Below are 26742 nucleotides of genomic sequence, written 5' to 3'. Positions count from 1 at the left end.
AAACATTAATAAGGCTCACTTAGGCACTCTTAATGTGAGGGAAAATTGGTCTTGTATGAAATGGCTACACTGGAACATTTCATGCTTTTGCAAGTGCAGGAGTATGATTATTTCCTACAGTATGTCATTATCTTCTGCCCTGTGGTTCTTTTTTAAATTATCTCTTCTCACTCAAGCTGCCTACACTATGTTTTTAAGCTATGTAGTTCTCAATTTATGAATTGCATGCATGCAAATTTTGAGCAACTATACCAGAAGCTCAGTAATAGATCATATTAAAGTATATTCCCCTCGGACACTACTAATGGAACTACAATCCCGAAAAAGCTTGTAAGAAGAAAAATACATATATATACACACACAAACACACACATTTGTCTCTGAAGACATCAAATCAGGTCATTTGTTTCCAAGAAACAAACAAGTGACAAGAAAATACTATTCTAGGCACACATGGAATTCCCTTACACTTTCTCTGAGCAGGTTTATTTAAGCATGGCAGGAGATATCAATTCATTCACTCAAAGCAAAAATTAGTTTGCTACCCACTTGTCCTTGTGCCCAAAAGCTCCCCCCTTTTCAGGGTCATTCCTACAACTGTTCCTCTAACTCTAGATACCTACCCACCAGGGAAAGGAGTCTCCTCTTGGGTCTCCAACTATTGTCTGCTGTTTCTCAGGACGAAAGAACTCTCTCAGACAACAAAGCAGTTCAAACAGCACGCAATAGATTAACGCCAAACACGGATGGCACATTACATAGCGCTCAGAGGATCAATACTGCCGTTGCTGATCCAGTAGCCTTGCTGTGGTCTACAACATGTATGTGTGTCTAGAATTACCGTACTGACCTTTGTACGGAAAATAGTATTTCAGAGTGAAATACTATTGAATTACAGCATTCTGCATCGGGTTTACAAGGTCATAAACACAGAGCTCCCTGTTCTTCACTTGCAAATGGCTACTAAATAAGGAAAATGAGACTTGACATCCCCCTGACAATCAGAAGAAATGATTTATTTGGATGCTAACATCTGTCTCCAGATTGTGGCCAAGTGCTTTTCTGTGCTCATTTAGGACTCCACTTGCAAAGCTTTTCAGTTACATTTACCTAGAGATTTCTCTCTACCACTTCCCATCTGACAGAAATCACTCAGCTGGGTCTGATGAATAATAGCAAAAGGCAGCTTGTATCAGAGATGATTGAATTACAGATTGTTGAAAGTGCCATAAAGGCTCATTCCAATGACTACATTTAATTTACTTACTATGCGGACTACTAGAAGCCGATAGGCATTTGATATCTTTATTTCAGAAGCCTCGAAACAAAAGAAACATTAACATTCTTCACCACTTCCTCACTACTCCACCTCGAAGAGTTTGATAAGCCAAATTAACTTTTAAACGGAGCGCTGATGCCGTGCCCAGAGCGGGTGAGCATACAAAGCAGGGCACAATACCCCAGAAACCAGAACAAGGCGGGCAGCACACAGAATGGGAGGGCAACAACGTCCGAGAAACCCCAGATGAAATCGCACGGAAAGAAAAAGAATCGGCTTCACAGCGAAGTAATAGAGATTTTTTTTTTTTTTTTTTTTTTTTAATTGTAACGCCAATGGTTAGGGGCTGCCCTACGAGAGGGAGGGGGGAAGGTGGGGCCGAGCGCTGGCACCCGCCGTGCCCCCGCCGCCCCTCCCGGCCGCGCCCCGCCGCTGCCGGACAGCGGCACAGCGCCCGGCCGCGGGCAGGGCACGGCCGGGGGATCCCCAACCCGCCCCGGGGCCGCCTCCCCGCCACCTCCGGACCCGGGCAGCGCCGGGAGGGCGGCGAGCGCCGCGCCCGCTGCCGGAGCGGGGGGAGGACGAGAGAATGGAGACGGAGGGGGTGGGAGAAGGGGGCGAGGGGGGCGCCCCCGCTGTGCCAGCCGCTCCCCGCCCCCCGCAGCGTGCGCCCCCCCCCCCCCCCCCCCCCCCCCCCCGATGGCGGGCAGCCTCGGGGCGCTGCCTTACCTGGCAACCGGGGCGGGCGCCGCCGGCGCGTCCTTCAGCGCTCCCCCCGCGGCGGGGCCGCGCTCAGCCCCGGCCCCTCCCGGTGCGCGGAGCGGCGCGGAGCGGTGCGCCCCCGCGCAAGGTAGGCTGACACCCCCCTTCTCCCTTCCCTTCTTCCCTTCTCCCCTCCCCGTCCCTAGCCCCCGGCGGGCAGGCGGCGCGCCGGGCGTTAAGTTCGGGCGGCGGTGGGCGCCGGCGGGCAGGGCGAGGCGAGGCGGAGGCGGCCCGGGGGCTGCGCGGCGCCGGGAGCGCCGCCACACTGCAGCGTCTCCAGGAATCCCTCCCGCGAGAGGCAGCCCATCACCCCCGGCCCGCCGCCCTCATTGGCTGGGGGGCGGGGAGAACGGAGCCGCCGGCCAATCGCGCGGCGCCCAGCATGGGTGGAGCCGCCGCGCCGGCCTCGCCCATCCCGCGGCCGCGCGGTCCCCGGCCGCCCCGTCGGGCGGGGCCGAGCGCCGAGGGCATCCCCGCGCGCACCCCGTTCCGTGCGCGGCCCCGCGCGGCCCCGCGCACCGCTGCGGGAAGCGGAGGCGGAGGCGGTGGTGGTGGCGGTGGCGACCCCCCGGTGCTGGGCTCGCCCCGGAGCAGCCCGCATCGCCCGCAGGTAAGGGCCCGCAGCGGGTAACTCGATTCCCGGGGGTCGTCGCCGCCGAGCCGCAGCTTTGATTAACGCCGGGCCGCGAAACGTAACCGTGACACGTTCAATTAAGGGGAGCGCGCTCCTTCTACTTTTAATTAGATCTGTCCTATTTATCTGGTGTTTAATACAACGTAAGGAGCTGCCCGGGCTCCAGAGGGAAATGGGAATAGATTTAGATGTAAGTTTGGCTTTTAGAAGCACGGAGGGCTAAAGTTCTTTGTTATTGCTGCATCTGCACCTCAGTGTCACGGGAGGAAATCGTAATCTCTATTGCAAGACTGTAAAAATAATAGGGTGGTATTTAGGCAAGAGATTCCCATAACCTTTACTGATGGGTACCCAAGATGCAGGTTCTAGCCCAGACTCGATGCACAATGGTGTGGCATGTTGCTGAATTACATTTCTTTGCAGAAAACTTGAGCAGGAGGCGATGTTTCCGACGACCACGTAGTTGGCTGCCCCTAGCACACATGAGACTGACAGTCATCTAAGTTATAGTTTAATCTGATGAACAGGAAATCCTGGCAAACAGAGGAGCCCCTTCTGCATGCCATTATTAGCAGGTACCAGAAAAAGTCGAGAAGCTCCCAGGCACGTCTCAGAAGTGAGTGATTTAACTGTGGCTTCCACAAAACATCATCACGCTGCCATTCCCCAGCCATACTTTTGTGGTGGCATTTGCCTCTGAAAATCGCAGCCCTTTGCCAGCTTGGTTCACATACACATTTTCTGATCCCATCAGTGTTGGACATGCTCTTAGGTCTGTTAGTCATGTTATGACTCTTGTATGGGCACATTTGGTCGTGAGAGAGAAGACAGGAAAGGAAAGCGAGTAACAGCTCCTGCTGAGCTACCTAAAGGAGGAGCCAATATAATTTAACCTGCGCATACAGACATACAGTCACCTGTGCCCAGATCACCCTGTACATTTTAAAAAAGATGACTCCTTCTCTCTCCCAGTACTGCAGATCTTAATGACTGTTTTCTCTGGGATCATTTATCTGTTCAGTTAAAAAAGAAATAAAAAAATAAAAATTTCAATGCTAATAACTATATGGACTTGTAATAACTATATGGACTTGATACTGTGCTCCTAACAGCCACACAGCCAGATGTCTGAGGGAGTCTGGTGTTTGCAAGGCATGATACTTCATACCCTGTCTTTGCATTTGAGCAAAGACAAAAAACATTGTTTAAGCCCGATGACTTTTTCATAGTGCACAGACAGTAAGGAACAGAAATGCTATGTAGCAGTAGCCCTGAAGAGTGTATAGAAGAGTGTAGCCCCGAAGAGCCTCTTTTTTGCTCTCTGTCTGTCACCGAGCATACACAATTAATCTGCTACACACATACATATACATATACGTATATATATTATTTTTTAAACGACAAATTTGGTAGGGGCTGGCAGGTTGTGAGAGATATTGCACCTCATCTTTTCTGAGCTTGATAATTTGCACTGGAGAAATTGCTGCAAAAGTTTCATTCCTTCTAGCACACACACTGGCTTTGGTTCCTGTCAGGCCCCAAAGCTTTTTCATGCAGAAAGAGGTCTCCAGTCCTGCAAACCAGTTTTATTTCACTACTGCATCCTCAAGGAAATAGACAGTTACTGTTGAGTCGTGGTCTTTAATTTAACCGAAGGAGGCTGTGGAACTTGAGGGATGATGTACGTGTCCTGAATGGGCAAGGACATTCTAGAAGAGCTTGGAAATGTTTGATGAGCACTGGGAGTGGTAGCCGAGTGCTAAATACTAACTCACAAAACACAGCTCGTTGTATTTATTATTGTTGTGTCTTTCACAGTTGTATTCAGGGAAGAAGAAGGTGTCCTGTCATGAGAAAATGGAAGAAATATGCAGTGAGAGAAGAAATGATGTTCTAAAACTGAGTCCTATTCCTTTTTTTTTTTTTAATGTGCATCAAAAGAGAATATTAAGTAGTGTCTACAATTTAGAAGATTCATCAGGAACCATGATAAGTACAAATTAAGAACCTGACTCTGATCCATCCTTCATATTCCTTGTTTTTAATTTAGACTTTGACTGAGCCAGAGGTACAGGAGCATCTGGGAAGCATCTGAATAAAAAAGCAAGAGCAGAAATGGTGCAGTGTTTGCCTTTGCCATTTTTATTTTTCATTCTCTATATACTATGGCTTCAAAATAAAACCTCAAGATTAGAAAGCAATATGAGCCATAAAAGCTAGGTTTTGAAAGTAAAAGACTCCCGTTTGCTCCATAAACAGGGAAGAAGCCTGGGCCAGAGCCAATGAAACTGAAGTATTCTCAGGCCTGTCCTGGCAATTTTTATGGCATATAAAGAGCAGGTACTAGAATGATGGTCACTGAAGTGAGTCAAATTAAGGAGCAACAGCAGTTGTAGCATATCAAAAAGAGCAATCAGGGCTCTGGCTTTGGGCCCAAGCTGCCATTGGTCTTTTGTACATCAGCCATTGTGTGACCAAGTATCACCACTGCCACGATTAGATGTACAAGGTGGGGAGTCAGGCAAATCATGAGGGCAAATCAGCAGAAGGTGAATGAGTCAGTGATATTGATAGCATTTAATTTACTTATCAGGCAGAATTTAGAACTGTAAACTAACACTGATTGAATTGTGTCATCATGACGAAGTTATTCACCAGCCTTGTGTTGCCCAAGATCACAGGTACCTATTTTTAACTGAAAGATGCTTTTACTTTTTTCTTCATTGTCATGCAATTTTATTCCTATTTTTCCCTCAGTTTGGCATTTTCTAAAGTTTTTCATTTTAAGACTAGTTTGTACATCTGAAGACAAAGGAATTAGCTTTTGCTTAGGGGAATGGGTCAGCATTTAAACAGAAGTTCTCTGATTGCATGAGTTCAAGCACAGGTGTCTGAAACTTCTCATCTTAGCAAATGGAACACCCAATCTTTATTGTTTTTATTCCCAGTTTATTATGAATCCAAGGGCTGGCATGTACAGCTGAAAATTAAAAACTTGGAATCCCACGTTAGGGCACTGTCATCCCACTGAGTTCAGTGAAGTTTCCACAGTACATACTAAGTGATGATGACATATTTAGAATGCACATTCTTAGTCAGGAAGCTAAGTCTGCATTAGGAGAACATGAAACATGAAAACAAAGTGAGAAAGCTAAGTCCCAAATGTGAGAATTAACCTTCAGTAAAACAAGTAAATACTAGAGTAACTTCATGGCTGTACACTACTAACAAAAGCAAATGTGTCATATAAAGTATATTTTGAAGATGAATTTTGGAGCAATGTGTGAGACTGTGAGTTGGATAGAGGGAGTAGATAAAAGTGTTGTTGTTTTTTTATCATACCAAAAATTCAAAGGGTAAAATCAAATAATTTGTTAGTCCACTGACTATTTATCTCAATGTGTCATTTTGATTTCATTGTTTCCTTGTGTTTGATCTGCACATATCTGCTGCTTCTAAGTTGTTTAGGCAGAGATGGTCTTTTTTGATCTGCACTTATATATCAGCTAATACAGAGAGCTCCTGCTTTCTGCCTAGGGCTTCTGGACATTGCAGTGGTATAAATGAAGATGGAAATACTCTTTTATGAAGGAGTATTCAAGGGAAGTCAAACCAACTTGCATGTGTTTTGCGCAGATGTCATCTGTGTAATGCAAGGACAGATCTGAGTCAGTGTCAGTCTGTTCCCCTGTAGATGGTGCCCCTTGTTCAGGGATTCAGTTTTGGGTTGCCAACTAAGTTTCCCTAATCTTCTTCTTCACTTTTAAAATCAGTTTTCTCCCAAGTGGTATTCAGAGTGGTACTCCAGAAAAACAGTATTTTCAGTGCGGGTAGGATGAAGAGGACTGAAGTCCTAGTTTTCCCTTCAGGCACAGTCTACTCTATAAAATGAATAACTACTAAGCTGTGGCTTCCAGAGTGTCCAGCTATTATTAATCTCCAATTTTACCCGATGGTGGTAAGTATTATGGCTTCCCCAGTGTGAAATTTCTAATCACTGGTGACCACATGCATCGTATGGATGACTGTAATAAAAAGAATGGGAAATGTGATTTCTGATTTAATTTTGAGGAGCTGACCTTCACAAAGCACAAGGAAGAACTGTGTTTTCAACCTGAAGAAGAGGAGGCTCAGGGCTTTCTTTCCAATGTCTATAAATACTCAAAGGGAGGGCGCAGAGAGGACAGAGCTGGGCTCTTCTCAGTGGTGCCCAGTGCCAGGACAAGGCGCAATGGTCACAAAATGAAACACAAGAGGTTCCATCTGAACATCAAGAAACAATTCTTTACTGTGCACATGACAGAGCACTGGAATAAGCTGCCCAGAGAGGTAGAGGTCTTCAAAAGCCACCTGGACATGGCCCTGGGCAGCCTGCTCTGGGTGGCCCTGCTTGGGCAGGGCTCGGGCCTGGTGGGCTCCAGAGGGCCCTGCCAGCCTCAGCCACTCGGGGATTCTTTGTAATGGCAGTCATTGTTACCTCTGTGGAGAGGGTCAAGAGTTAAACTTGGTCTTTTCAGTTTGCCACAATATATATGAGACATTCCTGTCATTCTGTGGTCTCCAGTACAGAACAGAGATGACGTTATTTCAGTTCTGAGAGCCTCAAATGATTTGCCTGTGTAAGTGCAAAATATGCTTAATGTTCACAACACCCTGAGAGCAAAGATGAATATACATATTGGAATATACCATTGAATTGTAAGTAAAACCTTATCACCTCAGGCTTCCTGAACTTGATGTCTCTAATTTGAGATCTCCACAAAACCTTCATCGTGCAGCAGATGTATAGCAAAGATACACCAAAAAGCTAGCCTAGCCATGGAGCATGACAAGTTCTACACTAGCTATTCAGAGTAGGCAAAAACATTAATGTGAAGAGAAAAAAAAAAAATATGGGATAGAGTTACTAGGGTACAAAACTAGTTAATATATTTTAAATTTCAAGAAGTACTTCTGAATATCAGTACTCTGATAAATACATTCTCAAATGAGTTTGTTTGTATTTTCCTCACACGGTCATTTAATTCAAAGGCACAGTGAAATTATCCTATTATTTATATTTTAGATACCAAACCATAAAAGTGTCAGGATATTTTTTTCAGCAGTCACCATTTCATAATATTTTATGTCCTTTTTAAAAAAGTGTATATATTTCCCTTACAGAAATGCAGTCGCTTTACAATTCTAATGTTTATAGTACTGTTCTTTATAAAAGCTTGCAAAACACATGGATAAATGAACTGGAAATTATATGTCATTAATATAATTAGGAGAGAAGAATTTTTAATTTCAGTTTCTTCATAGCTATGTTTTAGCCTAAATGCAATACAGTAAACTAGTTACCTCTGACAATTCTATCTGTCAGCGCCATTTTGTTAGCAAACCAAAATGCTTGATTTGTTTCCCACATAGCTTTTCCGTAGCCTTCAAATCGGATGAGCAGAAGAAGGGAATAGAGCTCTTTGACTGTAATTGTGTTGTTAAGATGTTAAGGTCAGTGGTAGTGTCACTTCTGCAAATCCTGACAGTTATTTATCCAAGTCAAACCTGATTTTTTAATCATTACAATATGTCTTTTCTTTTTTTTTTCTTTTTTTTTTTTTCTGCCTTTAAATAAAACTTAGGTGCAGAAAATAAAAAACCTACCCACTAAAACTAATTCTCCTCACAGTTACGCAGGTATAAATTTCTAGTAGATTTTCTGTTTTAAAAGCACAGTTTCCACAACTGCTATCTTCTATAAATCAAGCTATCTTAGAGACCCAAAGAAGTTAATGTAGCAATGAATAATTTTAATTCAAGCCCTGAGTTTAAATGTGAAGTTTTAAGGGAACGCAGACTTCAATAGCACACTGGGGACATAGTTTCTTCCTTACTCAGTAGTTCTTAGTCTGGGGCAGTACCGCCTTCCTCGGGTGCACATAAATCCATAAATGAGAATCCCTTGTCACCTTCCTAGCTTTTTGCTTTTGACCTTTTTAGTTACCAGTCCTCTACTTTTCCTTCTCTGTCCTGCCTGTTCACCTGAGAATATATTTTGTGGTGACATTGGTAATCCTAAATGTGAAATGATCTGTACAATCATAATTGTTCTCTTCACCTGAGACATTGAACCCATTTCTGCAGCGTTTCTTTCTTTTAGGGTTGGAGGTAAAAGCAGAATTATGACTGATGATGAAGAACGACAATGTGTTGCTCCCTGCTGGAAAACTGACTAACCTATTGTTTTGTTTTTAATTCTTCTTTGTACTTTAAGAGATGTAACTAGTCGGGAATGTTACTTAACGGTTAGAAAAAATAAATAAATAAATAAATAAGTAAATAAGAATAAAAGTAGACTAAAAGCAATTTAGGACAGAGATGGTAAAGATCCTCCTCACTAGAAGCTCATTCTTGCCCACAGTGAGATCAGACTAAGAGCTTTCTAGCTTAAACTCTGTAATTTGATCATAGGGAAAAGTTCAGCCCAGAGGAATGTTTGGTACTAATTAGTTAAAGGATTTTGACCAGTATCTTCTTGCCCTTAAGTGCGGATTTTCAAAGAAATTGTGATTTCATATGATCTTTGATGTTGGAAGTCTAAATTAAAATGTTCTTTCTGAAGATGACAGCCTAGATTAAGTTATTCTGAGACTTCGAGTGGACTCCCTTTTGCCTTAACTTTCTTCTTTCTGTTTGAATCTATGACCCCCACTTTCCTGACCATAATCACAGAAAGGAATTATAATTATTATACCTTCATAAATACAAAGATATCTGCAGAATAACCTCAGGGATTTATTAGAACAACAGTCATTCCTCTGAAATTACATAAGGCCTGTTCAATGCTGAGGTGTTTGTTTGTTCATTTATTTTTAACTAACTCTTCACTTTTGCTTTCCTGTTGAAAGTCATTAAGCTTTTTTTCTGACCAGACTGATTTTTTGAAAGGAAAATGGTCATGCCATTTTTTTGTTTTTTGTTTCATAAAAAAATCCACATTTGACTTTTTTGAAAAAGATTTATATTAGCTTGCCTTCCCTTGTACTAGAATTTAAACAGAACTTGTTTAATTTTTCTTGGAGTCACTTCTCCTAAAAAAACCTTGGCTGTTTTCTTTGAGTAAAAAAGATTATTTGCTGAAGTTATTTACAGTTTAATTGTCAGTTTAATTACAATCTAATGTCTTGTTTACTGTGACACACTCTACTCTGCAGGCTGAGCTGAAATAGATTACAGAAGCCACAATGGCAATAGATTCACCTTTGTTTGGAGTTGGACAGTCTCCTGCTGCTGTCAGCAAAGCAGCCCTGGAAAACAGTACCAACCCTCTAGGGATGGTTAATTGTGAAGAATCACAGAATCACAGAATGGCTGAGGTTGGAAGGGACCTCTGAAGATCATCTAATCCAACCCCCCTTCCAAGCAGGATCACCTGGAACACATGCAGGATGGCATCCATGTGGGTTTTGAATATCTCCAGAGAAGGAGACTCCACAGCTTCTCTGGGCAACCTGTGCCAGAGCTCTGTCACCCTCGCAGTAAAGAAATGCCCCCTCATATTCAGACGGAACCTCCTGTGCTGCAGTTTGTGCCCGTTGCCTCTCGTCCTGTTTCTGGGCACAACTGAAAAGAGACTGGCTCCATCCTCTTGACACCCTCTCCTCAGATATTTATACACACTGTTGAGGTGTCCCCTCAGTCTTCTCTTTTCTAGGCTAAACAGGCCCAGCTCTTGCAGCCTGTCTTTGTATGACAGGTGCTCCAGTCCTCTAATCATCTTCGTATCCCTCCTCTGCAACAGTAGTACAGAATTAGTCCATGAATCACCTCTGCAAAAGCATATATAGATGGATAACTTGTTACAGATCTATATTTATACTCATGCTTTACATGTTCATTCAAATAATTCAACCTTGGAGTAGATATTGCAGCATTTCTTCTTCCTTTTTTTTTTTTTTTTTTTTTTTCTGTCTACCTTCTCATCATACATTGGAAACTTCCTTTCCAAGCTGTCATGCACAGATTCATACTGAAATGGGAGGATGGTACCTATATTCTTTACAATAAAGTATTCTTCTTTCTAGTATGCGTACCTCTACTATAGCAGTAGTTAAGCTAGTATTGTGGCAGTTAAGCTAGTAGAGCAGTAGAAAAAAATAAAATACAAAAGTAATATAAAAGTAAAATAAAAATAGTATGTTTAGTAAAAATAAAATTGTCTATAAAGTAGAATAAATACACTAAGGTAAACAATGTAGTAAAGCTAGTATAGCAGTAGTAAAGCTAGTATAGCAATGAAGAGACTCTTCTAATGGCATGAGAACATACTGTGAATTTGAAGATTGTTTTGGAATTGGAAGGGCTTTTGTGCTGTCTGGAAGAAGATGAAAAAGGCTCTTTCCAATATTATTCTTTTTAACATCAAGGGGTTGCTGGAATACCCTGAAGCAACCTTAAAATATGCAACAGTCTTTCACTTTCTAGAACTATGTTTTTAATATAATTTCAGTAACAGTTCCTTCTATAGTTCCTATTTCTCCCAGAAAGTTATGTATATTTGTTCTTCCCCCCCATCCCCCCTTTTTTTAATCAAATGCATTCTTCCATGAAAGGAAGTAAAACAGAGTAATCTTTGTCTTCAGATCATACCACTTGAGACAGAGTTGAAGGGTTGACTGAATTAGAATTCTCGTAATAAGCCACAGAAAAGTGACTAATATCATCAAAAACAGAATCTCTGCAGCTCTTGCCGGAGCCATCAGCTCTACCTGAGGTTGACTATTATTACTATTCATTGTCAATATCCTCTGCCTCAGGATGTCATTTCTAAGGTGATTTTCTCATCAGTATTTTTTTCCATTTTGGTTTCTTATCTTGACTTCTATATCTCTGCCATAATATTTATAATGTTCCACACAGGAACAGTAATTAAACTTCTGTTGCTCTGTGCCTTCAGCCTCTAATGCACTGTATAATGTTATAGTCCTAAAGTAGGAGAGTCAGAATCTTCTGCTGTAGACTTCTGGGAAATTTTCCAGATGTGTATTCTGATTTGAATCATATAATAAATTGCTCTGACATGTGACTGTACTGATAATGGTGTACCAAGATCTCTCTGCAGATATGACAGGAATCTGGGACATTTGTGATTTAGAATTTATAAAATTGTGCTCTTGGTGAAAGAGCCCAGATAATCACAAGTCTGACACTGCTTATGATCAGTTCTTTTTTCAATTCTTCATAATTGATCCCATCTGGGGATTTTTGTAGATTTGTTTATTTGTTATGTAGATGTGGGTACTATCATGTAAATGAAGGTATCTTTATACTTCATGTATTTTCTGGCCTTTGTTCTTCATAGTGTGAGATGCATTTGGCTGAGAGATTACTTTGTATTACTATCATTTCATTTCCATGTTTTGTTTGTATTTAACATCATCATTTTGCTTCTTCCTCCATTTTTCCTTCCCTAACACTGCATGTAATATTTAAATAGCATTTGAACTAGACTTCCTGTATATGATTCACTCTATACAGCTTGCATTATTTAACCAAAATTTTCCATTACTAAACTCCTCAAAAATCCATTGCTTACAAGATGACTGACAGTTTTGGAACAATACCCATATTGTTTTCCATTTGGGTATTTTAATGGACCCTCGGCTGGTTTAATAGACTCTGTACTTTTCCAATTAGAACTAATTTACGACTGTAAAACTAGTTTGATCTTTGACTATCCTAACTTCTCAGATTCATCCCTTTTAGTTAAATGCCTTAATTGGCTTCTGTTTCTTTACATATTATCTTGATCACATTGACCCCAAGAATATTGGCTCTTCACTTGAACATGCCGATCTAGCAGCCTAATTTAATGTCAACATAGATGCCTACTCAGAAGTTGCTGAATCACAGATTCCTTTCTAGAAATTGGTTTCATTTTTTTTTTTTTTTTGGTATTCCCTTGACAGTTTCCTGTTGATGCATCATTCAGCTTTAAAACAATGTTTATATTAAAAATAGAATAAATGTTATGTTTGTGTTATTATAGTTTGCTTTAAAGTCAATTTACCACTCTTTCTTCAAGTCCAAAGAAGTTCAAATGATAAGCACAAAAACACTGCTTATGGAAGAAAAAAAGCTGTAAGTTTCTAAAAATGCTTACCTTGTTTTCACGTCTCAAGGATTCAGGTTGGCTGTTTTCTTGGCAAAACCAGTTTGCTGTTAAAACTAAGAGCTAGAACCTGTGTTCCAAACACAGAGACATGGTTAGAGAAAGGTGGGACACAGTGGGATTCAGTGGGACACAGAGCAACACTTTTACATAATTTCAGATTTACCTAAGAATTGAGATCCGCAGTGCTCTTGTTGATGCTCAGTCTCTGAATAATTTAAGAAAGATAGTTGATCTGAAAATAGCAGATCACCAGTGACACATCATTGGAAATGCAAGATGGTAGGGAGGTGGAAGAGGACGCTAAAGACACTAGATTCAGGTTTCCATGCTGTAGCCATCTGTGCTACAGCATCTAGTCATGTTGAGGTTGGAATTGTGGGGTATAGGCAGGGCTCCAGGTAATGCTGCTTCTGGGTTTGAGAAAGCAAGCCCGACCCCACTCCATCACCCAATGTATTGGGTAAGAGGCTCAGAAATCACAGTCACATCAGGGCTGTGCGTGCCTCAAGCAGTATCTGTTGTAATGGATATAACATGAATACCAATCAGAAAAGATTCAGTTTTAAAAACTGATTTGCATGAAGCCTCTCTCAGCAGCTGTCAGGAGCTGCTAGGTTGGGCTAGAACCATATAACATCCTGCTTATACACTAACAGATGTTTTGTTATTAAAATGTCAGTCATATTATATCACTAGAACATATTTAGCAAAACTGTTTTGCATTGGCATCTATATGTTTCTGGTGTTTATTCTGCATAAGCCTTTATCTCTGTTCCCACCATGATTTCAGTCTTCTGCCATTTTTATTTTTAAATAATATATAGCTTGTAGTCTGAAAGTCAGTCTGCTTATCTTTTAAAGCACATCTTTCTTTTTCAAATTAGAAGAAGAAATGGTAGAATCGATGAAATTTAGATGAGATTTAAGAAACTGAATATTTATTTACAGAATTCAGATATTCTCTTTTTCCCAGTCAAAATTTGCAAGCCAGTTTAGTAGTGACTGTTCCCCAAAACATACATACTATAATTTCAGAAAATAAGTTGTTTTGAAAACAAGTTATGTGAAATGATGCAATATGAAATGACTCATGCAGTTTAAACTGCATTCCAAATTAAAATTAATATACCACATTTTTTTGGCATATTTCAAACGCACAGTTCTTAAAAATGGTGTAAATTAGTGTTGTAATTTACCCATAATAAAAACACCAAGTGGAAATCAAAATTTTACTTCAGTCAACTCAGTTTCTCCTAACATGCAGCACTCTTTCTACAGCTCCACTCTGAGTCTCAAGATTTCATGAACATTTCAGATTTATTTTGTACTTGTTTTATGTTTGTGTCTAGCTTAAAATCATTACACAGTAAAGCTTGAAAAAAAACAACACCCAGGTATCGAATAACACATGAGCAAATATGATCCTTATTTATTTATTTATTTTAATAAATTTCATCTTCAAACTACTCTTTTGGGATTTAGGATTTGATATATTTTGTTTGAATAGTCGCAGTTGGCAATACTAAAGATTTTCAAATCCTCTGCAATCCAGTCGCAATGCCAATACACAGAAATTTACATGTACTAAACTCTTAACAAATCTTTATTAGAAAGAAAGGGATAGATGAGCACAAAATAATTTGACCTTACATGTCTGTTCCAAAGACACATAATACCTTTTCTACACTCATATTCATTATTTTAAGGTAAACACTGAACAGCCGTTATTCTAACATCCTTATTAAAAGCTTCAGCAGCTTCTGAACAAAACAGGGGATTAGTACAAAGTAGTAGCAGTAGTAGCATTTACCTTGAACAGTAAAACCCAGGTAAAACCAATAGTATAGGACAGGTACCTTGGCTTCAACAGAATCCCTGTCTAAAACCAAGAACGAGGATTCAATCTGATAATCTTCAGGATGACTTTGCATATTCTGGAAATTTCCCAGGAGGCCTTCCCAGGGGGTGCCTTATCCTCTGCATCATCATCATCATCTACCTAACTGCACTGGATTTGCTTATGTGCAGCAGCTTCTTTGTGCACTTCAGTAGTTTGGTGTGAACATGCCACACATTCTGGCTTATGCTGAATGCACGTGATTGCTTTAAATGAGAAGAAAAAGTAATTATTTCTATTGCACACCAGAAAGCCCATTTGAATGTTTGTGTCCAGCTATATACCTGCTTTCACGTAAGATTTACTTATATACATTTCCTGTTACATCAGTGTAAACTGCTTTCTGGACTTCTAGAACTCCATGGCTTTTCTTGGCTTAAGGTTTTCCTTACTCATTTAATGGCCTATTCTTATTCCTTTAACTGTTCAGGTTAATATCATATTAATTTGGACTAGAATTAATACACTTATAAGGAATCTATGCAGAATCTGTAAAGAACAATTGCTAAGAATATAGACATTTTCAAATCCTTAGGTATGCACATATCCATAATGGCTCTTAATATCTTGGCCTTTGCAATCCTTGGCCTGTGCAATCATTTCACTTTGTCACAAGTTGTCTGAGTTAAATTGGACGCTGCCCATTTCTGAGTGATACAATGAGTGATACACTTCAAATGTGTCCTACAGTGGTAGTCACAGTGCTATTTACAGTTGAACTGGAGCATGGCGGCAATCCTGCAGGTTTCTCAAGAAGCCAGTTTGACATCCAACCCATGAGATTTCAGAGCTGGAAGACAGGCAAGCTTGGACATTTAGATGTTTTGTGGACAAATAAAGAAGGAGCGATGAAAAAATAAAGCTCTAACATATTTTGGTACTGTCATCCTTCACTCTAACTAAATTGTTTTACATAATGATTAACAAATTTAATCTCTTTAGCTCTGAGACTACTAGAATGCAGATTTCTTCTCTCAAATTAGGTGATTTTCTCAAAAAAGTGTCACTTATTCTGAGAAAAATAAATGCATCAACACATCTGCTCAAAGGAACAAAGCAGGACGCTTGTCTCCTTGATGAATGATTTTGAAACTTCTGGACAAAAGAATGCCAGTGTAATAAAAAAGAATCCTGTTCTGCCTATGGGCAGTATATAAAGGAAAAGGGCACTTACATAAGTAGACTTTATTTTAGGAACTATAAAAGGAAAAAGGTGACGAAAAAGTCAGAAAAGAAAGCCTTGCTGGCTACAATAGGTATCAAGGGTCTTGATTATAAATTGAACTCTAGAGATGGTTTTCTGGCTATAGGTCCAGCTTTCAGGATTCAAAACTGACTTTGTTAACTTGGTGAATTAATAAAAGTCTCCAACTCTGACCTGATTCTCACTGGTTAGCAGTAAGTCTTTTGGCCTGCTGATTGTAAGCAGGACAGATACCCAACCAGGAATGCTTTGGATATATTTTTAAAATGGAAGACAAGTGTTTGTTTCCCTTCCAAAGAAGACTTTATTTTGGCTTATCTACCTTTTTTGCTGGTTGCCTGCCATTTTCCTTTGCCTTTCCTATTTGTCTTCTTTTAAATAATCTTTCTTTAGTGTAGCTCCCCAAAATATTCTTGATTCAGTGATGTTGGCAGAAAACGCCAATCTGTTTTAAATCAGGTTCTATAGGATTATATTTGTTTCAATGAAACTACAGCTGAAAGCAATTATGGGGATTTGGAATCCCTGTAACAAAATTAAAATTAAAAAATCCTGGGAGCTCTTCTAGCTACGAAGTTTTAAGTTAGAGGCACTCGTGTGGGAATTGAGACTGCAAGTTCATGTCCCTGTTCCATCCAAATTGGAACCAGAATTGGAACTGAAAATTGGATCGGGGTCATCTGTGTTTCAGGAAAGCGTCTTGCTCGGCAAGCCAGTAAGTCAACATCTTTAATCCATCAAACATTTTTCATTTAAATAATTCCTGAATAATAAAGCTTCAGCTTCTTCCAAGCTATGCAGAGGAGACACTAGTACCCAGTCCCCCACATTCTCCTGACTCTCCTAAGCGATGTGGCAGTTCCAAGAACAGTCTCTCAGTTTCAATAGACCCACTCCTTCCTAGTAAACTAATAACATCAAAAGCTTTGCTAAACAGTATTTCTGTATGCCAGCTGGCATTTCTGTGAAGATCTGGTTTGCCACTGACTATAGCACTGCAGAGATGTTCTGTCTGGTCCCACAGATGGAGCTTAGAAACATGGAGAAGGAACTGGAGAGATGCAGGTTCCCCAGACTCCCTTTACACCTATCCTCAGTTCCTGGGTCCAAGGCTGGAAAATAGAGGGAAGAAAGATGGGGGACTTGCCCCCCGGTAAGATGGGAAGCAGAACTTGCCTGGAGCAGTTTTTTTCTTAGGGGGAAAGGCTGGTAAATGCAAATTTAGAAATTTGTCATCTATCTGAAATATTGAACTCTGTGTTTATTTCATTCTCTCCCTGCATTTACAATAGCTATTTTCATCCAAAGTAAAATAAAAAGCACAGGCAAACTAGCATGTGTGGCAACCAGCTTCTTCCTGTCTCATAGAGGCCTATTATGAAGGCCTATTTTCACTTGCCTTTTTCTCCCCAAAGAGTTGTTAAACTCAGTTTTTAAAGGGATTTATGGTATAATCAAACCAGCTCAGCACAGCAGGCATTCGCATCTTTTTCTCATATTATTATAAAGTCTGCTTTCAAGTATGTTTGTATCCCATTGCATTTTGGGAATTCTGGAGATTATAAATAAAAGTGTCTTCTTTTCTTGAAAGAACCTCACGGCAGGTTCTTTTAACAAATGCTTTTCTGCACAACATTAGAGAATGCAGTGTAAAGTTCACTGTTATGGGAAAAATGTTTCTTCCACTTATCAAAGACTTATTTTAGGCACATGAGTTTAAGACATACCTTTAAAAGATTGACTTTTTGAAAAGCACAACAAACCTTTTGTTTTCTCAATGTATATGTTTATTTTGCCACTTCCAGGCTGTAACTTAATTAGACTGTTGCTTGTTTACCTATTGCACATGTTTTCTAAAGCACACAGATCAACCTGAAAACAGCATTTGTTCACCTGGAGTCAGCATATGGGCATGACCTTATCAGAAATTGCCAGATGGATATAGGCAGGCAGCAAGAGAGCTATGTGAAAAGTAGAGATTTTCATTTGCACTTTTTGACAAGGCTTTCTGAGAGATGTGAAAAAGATTGTTAGTTCTTCTTCAGTGAAGGTTGGATTCACACTCACAAACAAATCCAATGGGAAATTCATATTAAGTCTGCCAGCTTTGTCTGTTCTGTGAAATGACAGATTTGTATGCAAATAAGACCATTAGGATTTTAGGGAAAATAGTGGTGATTTAAATCATTTAGTTAAAAGAAAAGTTTTCAGCTAACCCTGAGATGTTATACAATACTTCATGGAGGGTTGGTTATTTAGAAAACTCAGAAATTCTGAGAATTCCAGAAAAAGTTCCACCCAAATAAACGCAATAATGATATGTTCAAAATGTCAACTAACTGGTTATACAAGACACTTTTATCTTTTATCTTTTTTTGTTGTTGTCGTTGTTGTTTTTTAAGTGTATGCTAGGTGTCTTCTCTCCCACATTTCTGCAACAAAATGAGAAAGATCAGAAGAAAAAATGGGAATTAATCATAATTGTTGCTGAAATAAGAAGATGATAACCAACAGCCCTCTTTATTGATGAAAACAATAACATTTTCCATGGGTAAGATATGTACTTTCAGGAATGTGACTCACAAACAGAAAATCAATAAGGAGAAAGTTCAAATTCTGCTGCCTGTGTACTAAATGTTTGCTGAGAAAAATAAGAGCTTACTAGGCAGATCTGCAGTCTATTGAGTTTTGCAATACTTCTCAGTTTGAATCTGGTGTAGAAGTAGCCCAGCTGGAATTGAGACTTACCGCGCATTCCCACTGTGTAGTTTCACAAACTAACAAGAGAAAATTAGCTTTTTGAAAAAAATATGGGAAATAGCTTGTAAAAAGAATGCTTCTTTCTCTGAAGAAATGGGCTCCCAATTATTTTCAGAGCTGATTGCAACAAGAATTCAACACATCATACACATCAGCAGGGAGGAAAAAGTATGATCATTGCTGTTGGTACACAAATGTTTATAAACCTCTTCTGAAAAAGTTTTACCCACAGAATCAAAATGTAAGATAGTTTAAAATCAGCTGCATGCTAGTTCAGTAAATGTTTACCTTTGCTACTGCCATATAAATGTGTGTTCATGTTTTTGCTCTTGCCAACTACCACTGAATTAAATTAAAAATATATAGGCTATTATTTTTCAGAATCAATGACTTCACAGAACATTACAATAGGAACTCAAAGAACCCACTGAGTTCAGTTTTAATTTTATAATATTCTGTTTAATAATGTCTATTAAAACATCCATTAAAAGACCATCATGCTAATTTAACTGGGAACATATAATAGATGCCATTGGAAAGCTTCCATTAAATTAATGTTAGAGACTTAATGTCTTAAATAGATGTTGTTATTAACAATATCTTAAATAGATGCTGCTATGAAAAAAAAAAAAAAAGGAATGCAACATTAATTAAAAGCAAGCTAGGACTTCACTGGCAAAAGTCCTTACTGAACAGACACCAAAATGTTAGCAATAACAAAATATTTTCCTCTTTGATTCTCTATCTTTTACATTCCCCCCCTATTTTCCCTTCAGAGTAAAGACTTCAACTGCACTATGTAATTACAAAAATGCATATAAAACATAAGCTACCACAGGGATAGAAAGATTTTTAGTTTCTTTCTCTCATATGTATATATAATTTTTTAATGCAAAGTTCAAAAGAACCAAAGAAGTCTTTATGCCCCATTTTTGATGCTAATTTCTATGTACTTACTGACATATGTCTATCATTTTCAAGATATTCTGTTTTCTAGTTCATCTAGTTCATAATAGTCCATAAAACTATAAAGCTACTGTAGGGCAAGAAAAGAAATGGCAATATTTGTATGATGATATTTGACTGCTATTAGACAGAAACACATACGTAGGTCTCATCACATACACCGATGATGGAGCTGAAGAAAGTGCAAAACAATGTAAAAGCAAAAACACCTGGCTTATTACAAATGTTGCACTGTTATGTATCTTAGAGGTAATATCCAGGTTAATAAGGCATTTCCTCACCTTGAAATGCAAGCTAAAGTTCTCTCAACTCAGGGAGGGGATACAAGATAACTTCATTTTTTTAGCTTGAAAGTCATTGCTTTTCTCTGTCATCATAGAACTGGGAAAAAAAAAAAAAAAGAGCAGAAATAAATACATGGAAAAGAATATATCATGAAGATAATGCTCATAGTCACATTTCCGATAGGAAACAAGATTTACATCACATTGTAGACTCATATTTCCTGACATTTGTCCTAGCATATTATGATCAAAGAACTAAAGCAGTCACAGGGAAACACCATAGGAAGGATTAAATTAAATGATTATGTAAAATTCTGAAGGAAGACAGCTTTCACTTCACATCCTGACTGCTAGAAACCTTTTAGAGTATATTTAAAGGCTGCCTCTCTTTTCAGTATAGAGGCTCTTGCTTAGAGATCCCCCTGATGCTTTTAGCTAATTTTATTAGTTATGCATTGCCCTACAGTTACCATCCCCTTGCACTGAACTGGCTGCCAAACTAACAGGTGATGCTTGTAACACATTCACCAGTGCCAGCCAGGAAGACACCATGACCAAGCTGCAAAGAAGGGTAAGGTCTCTCAAAGTCCAGTGAAGTAATATTAGCTTGATAGGTGATCAAAAATCTCAGAGACAATGCTGAGAAGAAACAATACACTGTGTACCAAATCTCCATATTTCTAATGAAGAATTATTACAAGGAAGTAAGAGCATTTTACATTAAAAAAAAAAAAAAAAAAAAGACTCCCCTGTTCTAACCCCAGTTGCTTAATATATTTCAGGAGGGGAATTCAATTCAGTGAAAGCTAAGCAAACTGAACACTGAAAGGTTTTTTAAAACAGATTGGACAGGTTTATAGCCTAAGTAAAACAAAAATAATCAAATCTTATTCATGTACTAAACTGATTACCTTCAACTACAGTACTGCACAACTGGCAAGGTCATGAGGGAATGGCAGGAGGGCTGAAAAAGGTAGTTGGATCACATTTAGCCCAACACTGGCTGGGATATTTCCAGATGAAAAGAACAGAGAGAAAGCATGGCTGATGCTCACGTTAATAGATCTTTCCTTCAAGCAGAAGGTTATCTGATGTTTTATGAAGTATTTCTTTGTTTGTTTTTGGTTTTATTTGTTTTTAACTTCCCATTTGCATTTTACTTTGTAGAACTAGTTACAACCAATTGCCAAAAATAGATATGGAATATATGTGGTACTATTTGGCAGCTATCAGCCACCAAATTCTCTAAAGAAGTCTTTTGTTTTTTAACTTAAAGGCTCTCCCTTATCTTCATTCCCTTCAGAGGAAAATATAAATTCATGCCCATCTCCTATATCCCAAATTATCCAAACCCTTACATCTCCAAATATCAACTGGGCAAAAAGAGCAAAGGGAATAATAAATGTCATTACGCCAGTTTCACACTTTACACCTGTTATGAACGGCTACACCAAAAAAAGCAGTGAAGAATCAGACTTCGGTAGTCTTTACATGCAGTTATAGAGGCCTTTTATCTAGTCTAGTTAAAAAAAAAAAAAAAAGTATTAATTGTCATAAAAGTTTCGCTGCCATTGGCAGGGGGTTGGAATTATACAATCTATAAGGTCCTTTCCAACCCAAACTATGCTGTGATTCCATGCAATAAAATTAATGCATAACATTTTACCTATGCATCTTGGATGGTAAATAGAGAGAAGATTAGGTAGATAATGTATTAATGACTGCCAGCTAGTGAAGTTACATTTCACTGAAGAGCTGAATGGTATTTAAAATTTTCCTGACTGAGATTCTCTGAGATAACTCATGCTTATTTTATTTTTAATTTAAACTGACTTCTGAGGAAATATTTGGTATTTCCTTATACCATGTTTATTACAAGAATTCAGGGCTATAGAAACAAACTCATGTGTGCAAGTATATGAACTAAAATTGATTAAAATTTTGTAGACATGATTTTTTGATACAAATTTGCAAACAAATGCAGTAAAATGTTTTTATTAATATTTTAAATCACTATTTTGAACCATTTATCAATTTATAACTAACAAGTTTCTTTTATCAAATTAAGACATTCAACAGTATTTTAGAAACGTTTTAGCCAACCAAAGCACATATAATAATAAAAAATAAATTAATGAACTTTTATTAAAGTTATGGCTCTCACAAAGAGAGGAAAAATCAGTTCTGAGTGTTGAGAAGCTGAAGTGGTTTTAGATCTCTCAAAACACAAATTTTTAAGCTTTTAAATTAATACCAATAGAAAGAAAAAAACAAACTCATGCATTGTCTCTCTGACAACAAAATACTTAACTGTAGTACACTGTTAGAAATAAAAAACTTCAACAAATGGCCTAGGCAATAAAAGAGTTCCTGAAGCTAATGGCTGAGTCATTCCTCTCATTTCACGGTTCCCCTCAATATTAAAGCCCACTGCAGAGTCACATGTCAGTCAATGACTTCCAGTGACAAACCTTTCAGAACAAAGGTAATCACTTATTAAAGATTCCTTAATTTTGATGGTTAAACTGTCCATGAAGTAGGAGGATGTGTTTTGAGAGTTGGCACTGGTAAGCAGCAAGGCTGTCATGGAAGAGCCGGCCATGGAAAATGATCTTGGGTTGAATGGCAGAAATTAATTCATTTTATATTCACAAAGAAAATAAATGCATAGAAAGACAAAGTAATTTTTTATAAAATATTTATTCTTTTTTAAAAGGAAAAAATCAGATAAACATTGACAAAATGAAGGAATTGTTCAGTTTTAACAGCCAGACTTAGGTCTTCAGTACTTGCATACAAGGGAAGTTTTAAATTCCTTCCAGTCCATGGATGTGAAACAGTTTAGAATTTATATACCAAACAATATTGGGGTTAAAAAACTTCCAGACTAGTGCTCTGCTAGGTGACCGACTACCTTCAAGAAGGGCATTTCAGAAAAAGTAGAAAGCATATTCAGAATGGAAGAAAGACTGGTTAGTAAAAAAATACTCATTTAAGGGTTCAAAAAGTGTATGCAGCGACAAGAGAGGATTTGAAAATAAATAAAAGGTTCTTCAGAAATACAAGTGAAAGGAGAACAAATATACAGGGGGTTTCATAGAGTAGGAAAAGAAAGCAAACATACAAGCTTTGGCAGGATGCTTTTGGTACAATGAAGAATTTGTTATTTTGCAGAACAGAACTAGGAAAAAACTAGGAGATCAAAGCACGAGGGCAATACAAAGAAAATGGATATAGATATTTTCCACTATTTCCACCAATTTTGGTAGAATAACAACACAAGCTTACATGTTCAACAGTGTGCATTTTTATTAAATCTTTTCAGTAAGAAGTGCTACAATACAATTGAAGAATAGAAAAAGTAGTACTAATACTTTCAGTAGACATTAAACATAATTCAAGCAAGTTCAAACTTGTTATTTTGTCTGCATATGGTAAGAAAAAATTGATGAAATATGACCAAAAAAAAGTCCAAAAGTAGATTGTGTGCGAGTGGTCTGATAATGCATTTTCTGGAGAAAGTCAACACAGCAGACCTTAACAGTGTTAATATGTGAAGCACTGGATACTAAGTCAAATGGAAAATTGTCAGTGAAGCTGGAAAAGTCAGCCTCTAATAAAAAGGGGAATAAAATTACCTATCTAAGGGAGATAGAAATGAGGAACGATGAAAGAACAGTACTAGGCTGAAGGAAGGTAGTTAGTTGTTTTTCCAGGGGTCTGATTTTCTCTGATAATTTCACTAATAAGAGTGGCACCAGCAACAGGTAAAAATTTCCTGGCAAAACAGAGAATGAGCGGAGTAGCAAGGATCTAGAACAGCCTTCCTACGAAGAAGGAGCTCTATGCATCCTTCAGGAGGAGATACAATAATTGCTATAAAGGCAATGTTTAGATCTGATGACAGAGGTTGCTTTCAGATATTGCATTAACCATGATGCTTCAGAACCAAAAAGCCTACTTCAACCTTTTATTTTAATTTGCATTTCACAAACCACATGCTAAACTGGCATGGATATTACTTCCCATTTGGATGCAAAAGTAGTTTACGTGTTCTTTGAACAGTCTGCCCACAGTATACAGATGCTCTGGAGTTAGAAAGATAGTGCTTGTAAATCTGACTGGATCCACTTGCCAGCTTTACAGTGCCAGTGAAGCTTGTAACATATGCACTGGGACACAACACTCATACCAGATCAGACAGAACAAGAATAAAGATTGGTTAGATATTTTGGAAAGGCAATAAGGACACTAATAGAGCATATGCCAACAGTATTTAATCTTTAACATTTTACCATGGAATTCTCAGTCTAGATTTAAATGTACTGCCTGTTCTTCCTTCCAGATTAACCAAACTTTGCATCCTATGACTATTTTACTAATAGATCTTTAGATCTATTCACTTTAGATCACCCAGATGCTAAACTCTTCAGCTGGAAAGGTGAGATGTGAGCTTAGCTGTTCATCAAGAAAGCAAGAAAGGATTTTCATATGTCACCAGGATTTTCTAGATGATACTTCATGTCTTGGAGAGCAGCACAAAGAATTGGTGGAGTCCATATTCAGTTCATCTTGTACCAGCTAGCACCAACAAGTGAAATTGCACATTCTGAAAACAAAAAAGTTCGTGCAGGTTGATTCTTGTGTTTTGTTGTTATTGTTGTTATTGTTTTACTCCAGGTTGTGTGTCAGGTTTTAACTGAACTCAGATCTGAGTAGAATACATTTAAGAACCCTTTCTTTAAAACTAATTGTGTTCTTAACTTTAATTCATTGCACTTCAGGAAATTGTCCTGTTCTGCTGGAGGTGTAATTAGTGGTATGACCACTCCGTTGTGCCAGCTCTTCAGTGAAAACATAGCCTAATACTATATCTTTGCTTCAGAGTTCATGTCAGTGCTAAGAATTAACTTGTTAAGAACTAAATGGTTTCTGCTGTACTTGTGGGCAGGCATTTAACAGACATGCTCCCTCTCCTAGGTTTTAAGTTTACAATGAAGCCTTCAGAAGCCCGGATGGAAAGGCTGCTTTGCTGCTGCCTCTGGCACAGATTCTCTTACTGTAGCTTTTAAACTGCTTCACTGTTCTCCTTTCTCCCTTGATTATATATTCATACATAAAAGTAAGTGTGGAGTGTCTGCCTTATAAATGCAGTGTCCCTGAACATAGAGCTGTTATCTGCAGAGAACATTTATTCATTGAGGGCCTGCAAGGCCACTGTGTGAGCAGTAATATAATCTGACTGCAGCTGCATGTAGCTGAGGGTAGCCATTCCACCAAGCCTTACAGTTGCTGACCTCAGGAATGCTGTGTTGACAGCGAGTAACAGAAAGGCACCAGACCCAAGAACAGGTGGCCTTGAGTTGTGTGAACAGCCTACAGGGTTTTAAACAGTTCTGATTTATTCAGTGTGACAGTCCCTGTATAATAAGGTTGGACTTGGAGATGGAAAAAAAAAAAAAAAAAAAAAAAGTTTCCACTTTTTTTTGTGTGTGTGTGTGTGTGAATATGATAAGGAAAATAGGTTATAGCTTTTCATGTAAATGATTGACATGCACTCCATCATCACTTTAAGGTTCTGAACATCACTGCTCGTGCACTCATCCTGTTTCCCCTGCTATTCCACAGTCTCTCAGCCAACAGATCTCAGGTAGAACTTCTCATCTCTTCAACCCCAGTTGATACTTCTTTACGATTTGCTACCTTCTACTGTGGTGGTCATGTTCCTAACAATCTCAGACTAATAAATAAGCAGCACTGAAATGAATTATTGAGCTATCTTTTTATTTTTCTGTTATAGCTCTTTTCCTTTTTTTATATCCGGATTTTGTCAAATTTAGATCCCAATTCTTCAATCAAACCAATACATTCAGTGGAACTATGAAATAGGCAGGTAGGTCCACCCACAAAAAACAAAAGAAAATAAAAGAAAACAACAACAACAAAAAATCTTTACCTAGAAAGCTCCCTTGGACAAGAATCTTTCATGCTTACCTTTGTCGTACTCCCACTGAGGCAAATGAGACACCTCACTACAACATCCTTTTCTCTGGTCTTAAACACATTTGTTCTTGTCTCAACAAAGCTGCCTGTTGTTGACAAAAATTTAGCAACTACAGCTTGCTCTTGGAGTTAAACATAATCAGTTATGTTTTCAGTATAGAGTAATAAAAGACCTGGCTGAATATAAACAACAGCCTAACTTGTTCCATTTATTACCTCTAAAATATTAGAAGTTGCGAGGTAAAAATACAAAATGTAAATATAGAAAACTTTGACAACTCGGCAAAAGCATGTCCCTGTGAAACTCTTTCCAGCTAGATGTTTCTTTCAGAGATGCTCACCTGCACTGACTTGTTGATGGGGCTGTGACACAACCATATTGGCACTGAGTATGCCGGGCACTTCTGCTCTAAAATGGCTCTGTCAAAGCCTCTAAGTGCAGTTCTCAATCCTGTCATGAAGATGACTGAACTTTGCTTTCAGCAATAAGGAAAATCTTGGTAGAACAAAAATTCTTTCCAGTTTTCCACTTTGCTGTACATTAATTCTTATTTACTCTTATCTTCACACCCATGAGGAAGTCCTTGACATTTCCAGCCCTGGGCCTTTCTAGATGGGCCATTGCCATGGTTCCTCTAAATTCCCATGTCTTCATTCATGACCTGTTTTGTTCACTCTGACCCACAGCAGAAGATTTCTGAAATACCCACATACATTTAGAATAACACTGCTATTCCACACCATTATGGCAGCAGACTGTATTCTGTACTTGCCTTTTGTCAGCTTTCAAGTCAATG

The 26742-nt window shown here is 38.7% G+C and overlaps 2 protein-coding genes and 1 long non-coding RNA gene across 4 annotated transcripts in view; 1 reads left to right on the top strand and 2 right to left on the bottom strand.

The window, feature by feature from the left end:
* The window catches only part of SYT1 (synaptotagmin 1), a 354238-nt gene extending 351988 nt beyond the window's left edge, over nucleotides 1-2250 (bottom strand). For both annotated transcript variants that reach the window (XM_035334753.1, XM_035334770.1), the window contains exon 1: nucleotides 2009-2250. The gene's annotated coding sequence lies outside the window, so the exon portion shown is untranslated. The remainder of the gene's footprint in view (nucleotides 1-2008) is intronic.
* Nucleotides 1979-4794, top strand: LOC118157807 (translation initiation factor IF-2-like). The gene is made up of 3 exons (XM_035312291.1): nucleotides 1979-2129; nucleotides 2222-2651; nucleotides 4494-4794. Exons 1-3 carry the CDS (start codon nucleotides 1979-1981, stop codon nucleotides 4570-4572), a joined length of 660 nt encoding a protein of 219 aa, XP_035168182.1. The 3' UTR covers nucleotides 4573-4794.
* Nucleotides 4795-5274: 480 nt separating this feature from the next.
* On the bottom strand, nucleotides 5275-13350 carry LOC118171580. Its single transcript, XR_004753261.1, has 3 exons — nucleotides 12995-13350; nucleotides 12820-12898; nucleotides 5275-5784 (listed from the first exon to the last, which is right to left on the bottom strand). It is a non-coding gene; the product is annotated as an uncharacterized LOC118171580 (long non-coding RNA).
* Between the last annotated feature and the right edge of the window lie 13392 nt (nucleotides 13351-26742).

The sequence above is a fragment of the Oxyura jamaicensis genome, chromosome 1 (assembly GCF_011077185.1).
Source record: "Oxyura jamaicensis isolate SHBP4307 breed ruddy duck chromosome 1, BPBGC_Ojam_1.0, whole genome shotgun sequence".
In the NCBI taxonomy this organism is placed as follows: Eukaryota; Metazoa; Chordata; class Aves; order Anseriformes; family Anatidae; genus Oxyura; species Oxyura jamaicensis.
Note: the sequence above shows the minus strand (reverse complement) of the source record. Positions and strands in the feature narration are given on the sequence as shown.

Coding starts and splice junctions, on each gene's coding strand:
- LOC118157807 (XM_035312291.1), top strand. CDS start 1,979: ATGGCGGGCAGCCTCGGGGCGCTGCCTTACCTGGCAACCGGGGCGGGC. Junction 2,130..2,221: donor GCGGTGCGCCCCCGCGCAAG/GTAGGCTGACAC, acceptor CCGGGCGTTAAG/TTCGGGCGGCGGTGGGCGCC. Junction 2,652..4,493: donor GCAGCCCGCATCGCCCGCAG/GTAAGGGCCCGC, acceptor TGTCTTTCACAG/TTGTATTCAGGGAAGAAGAA.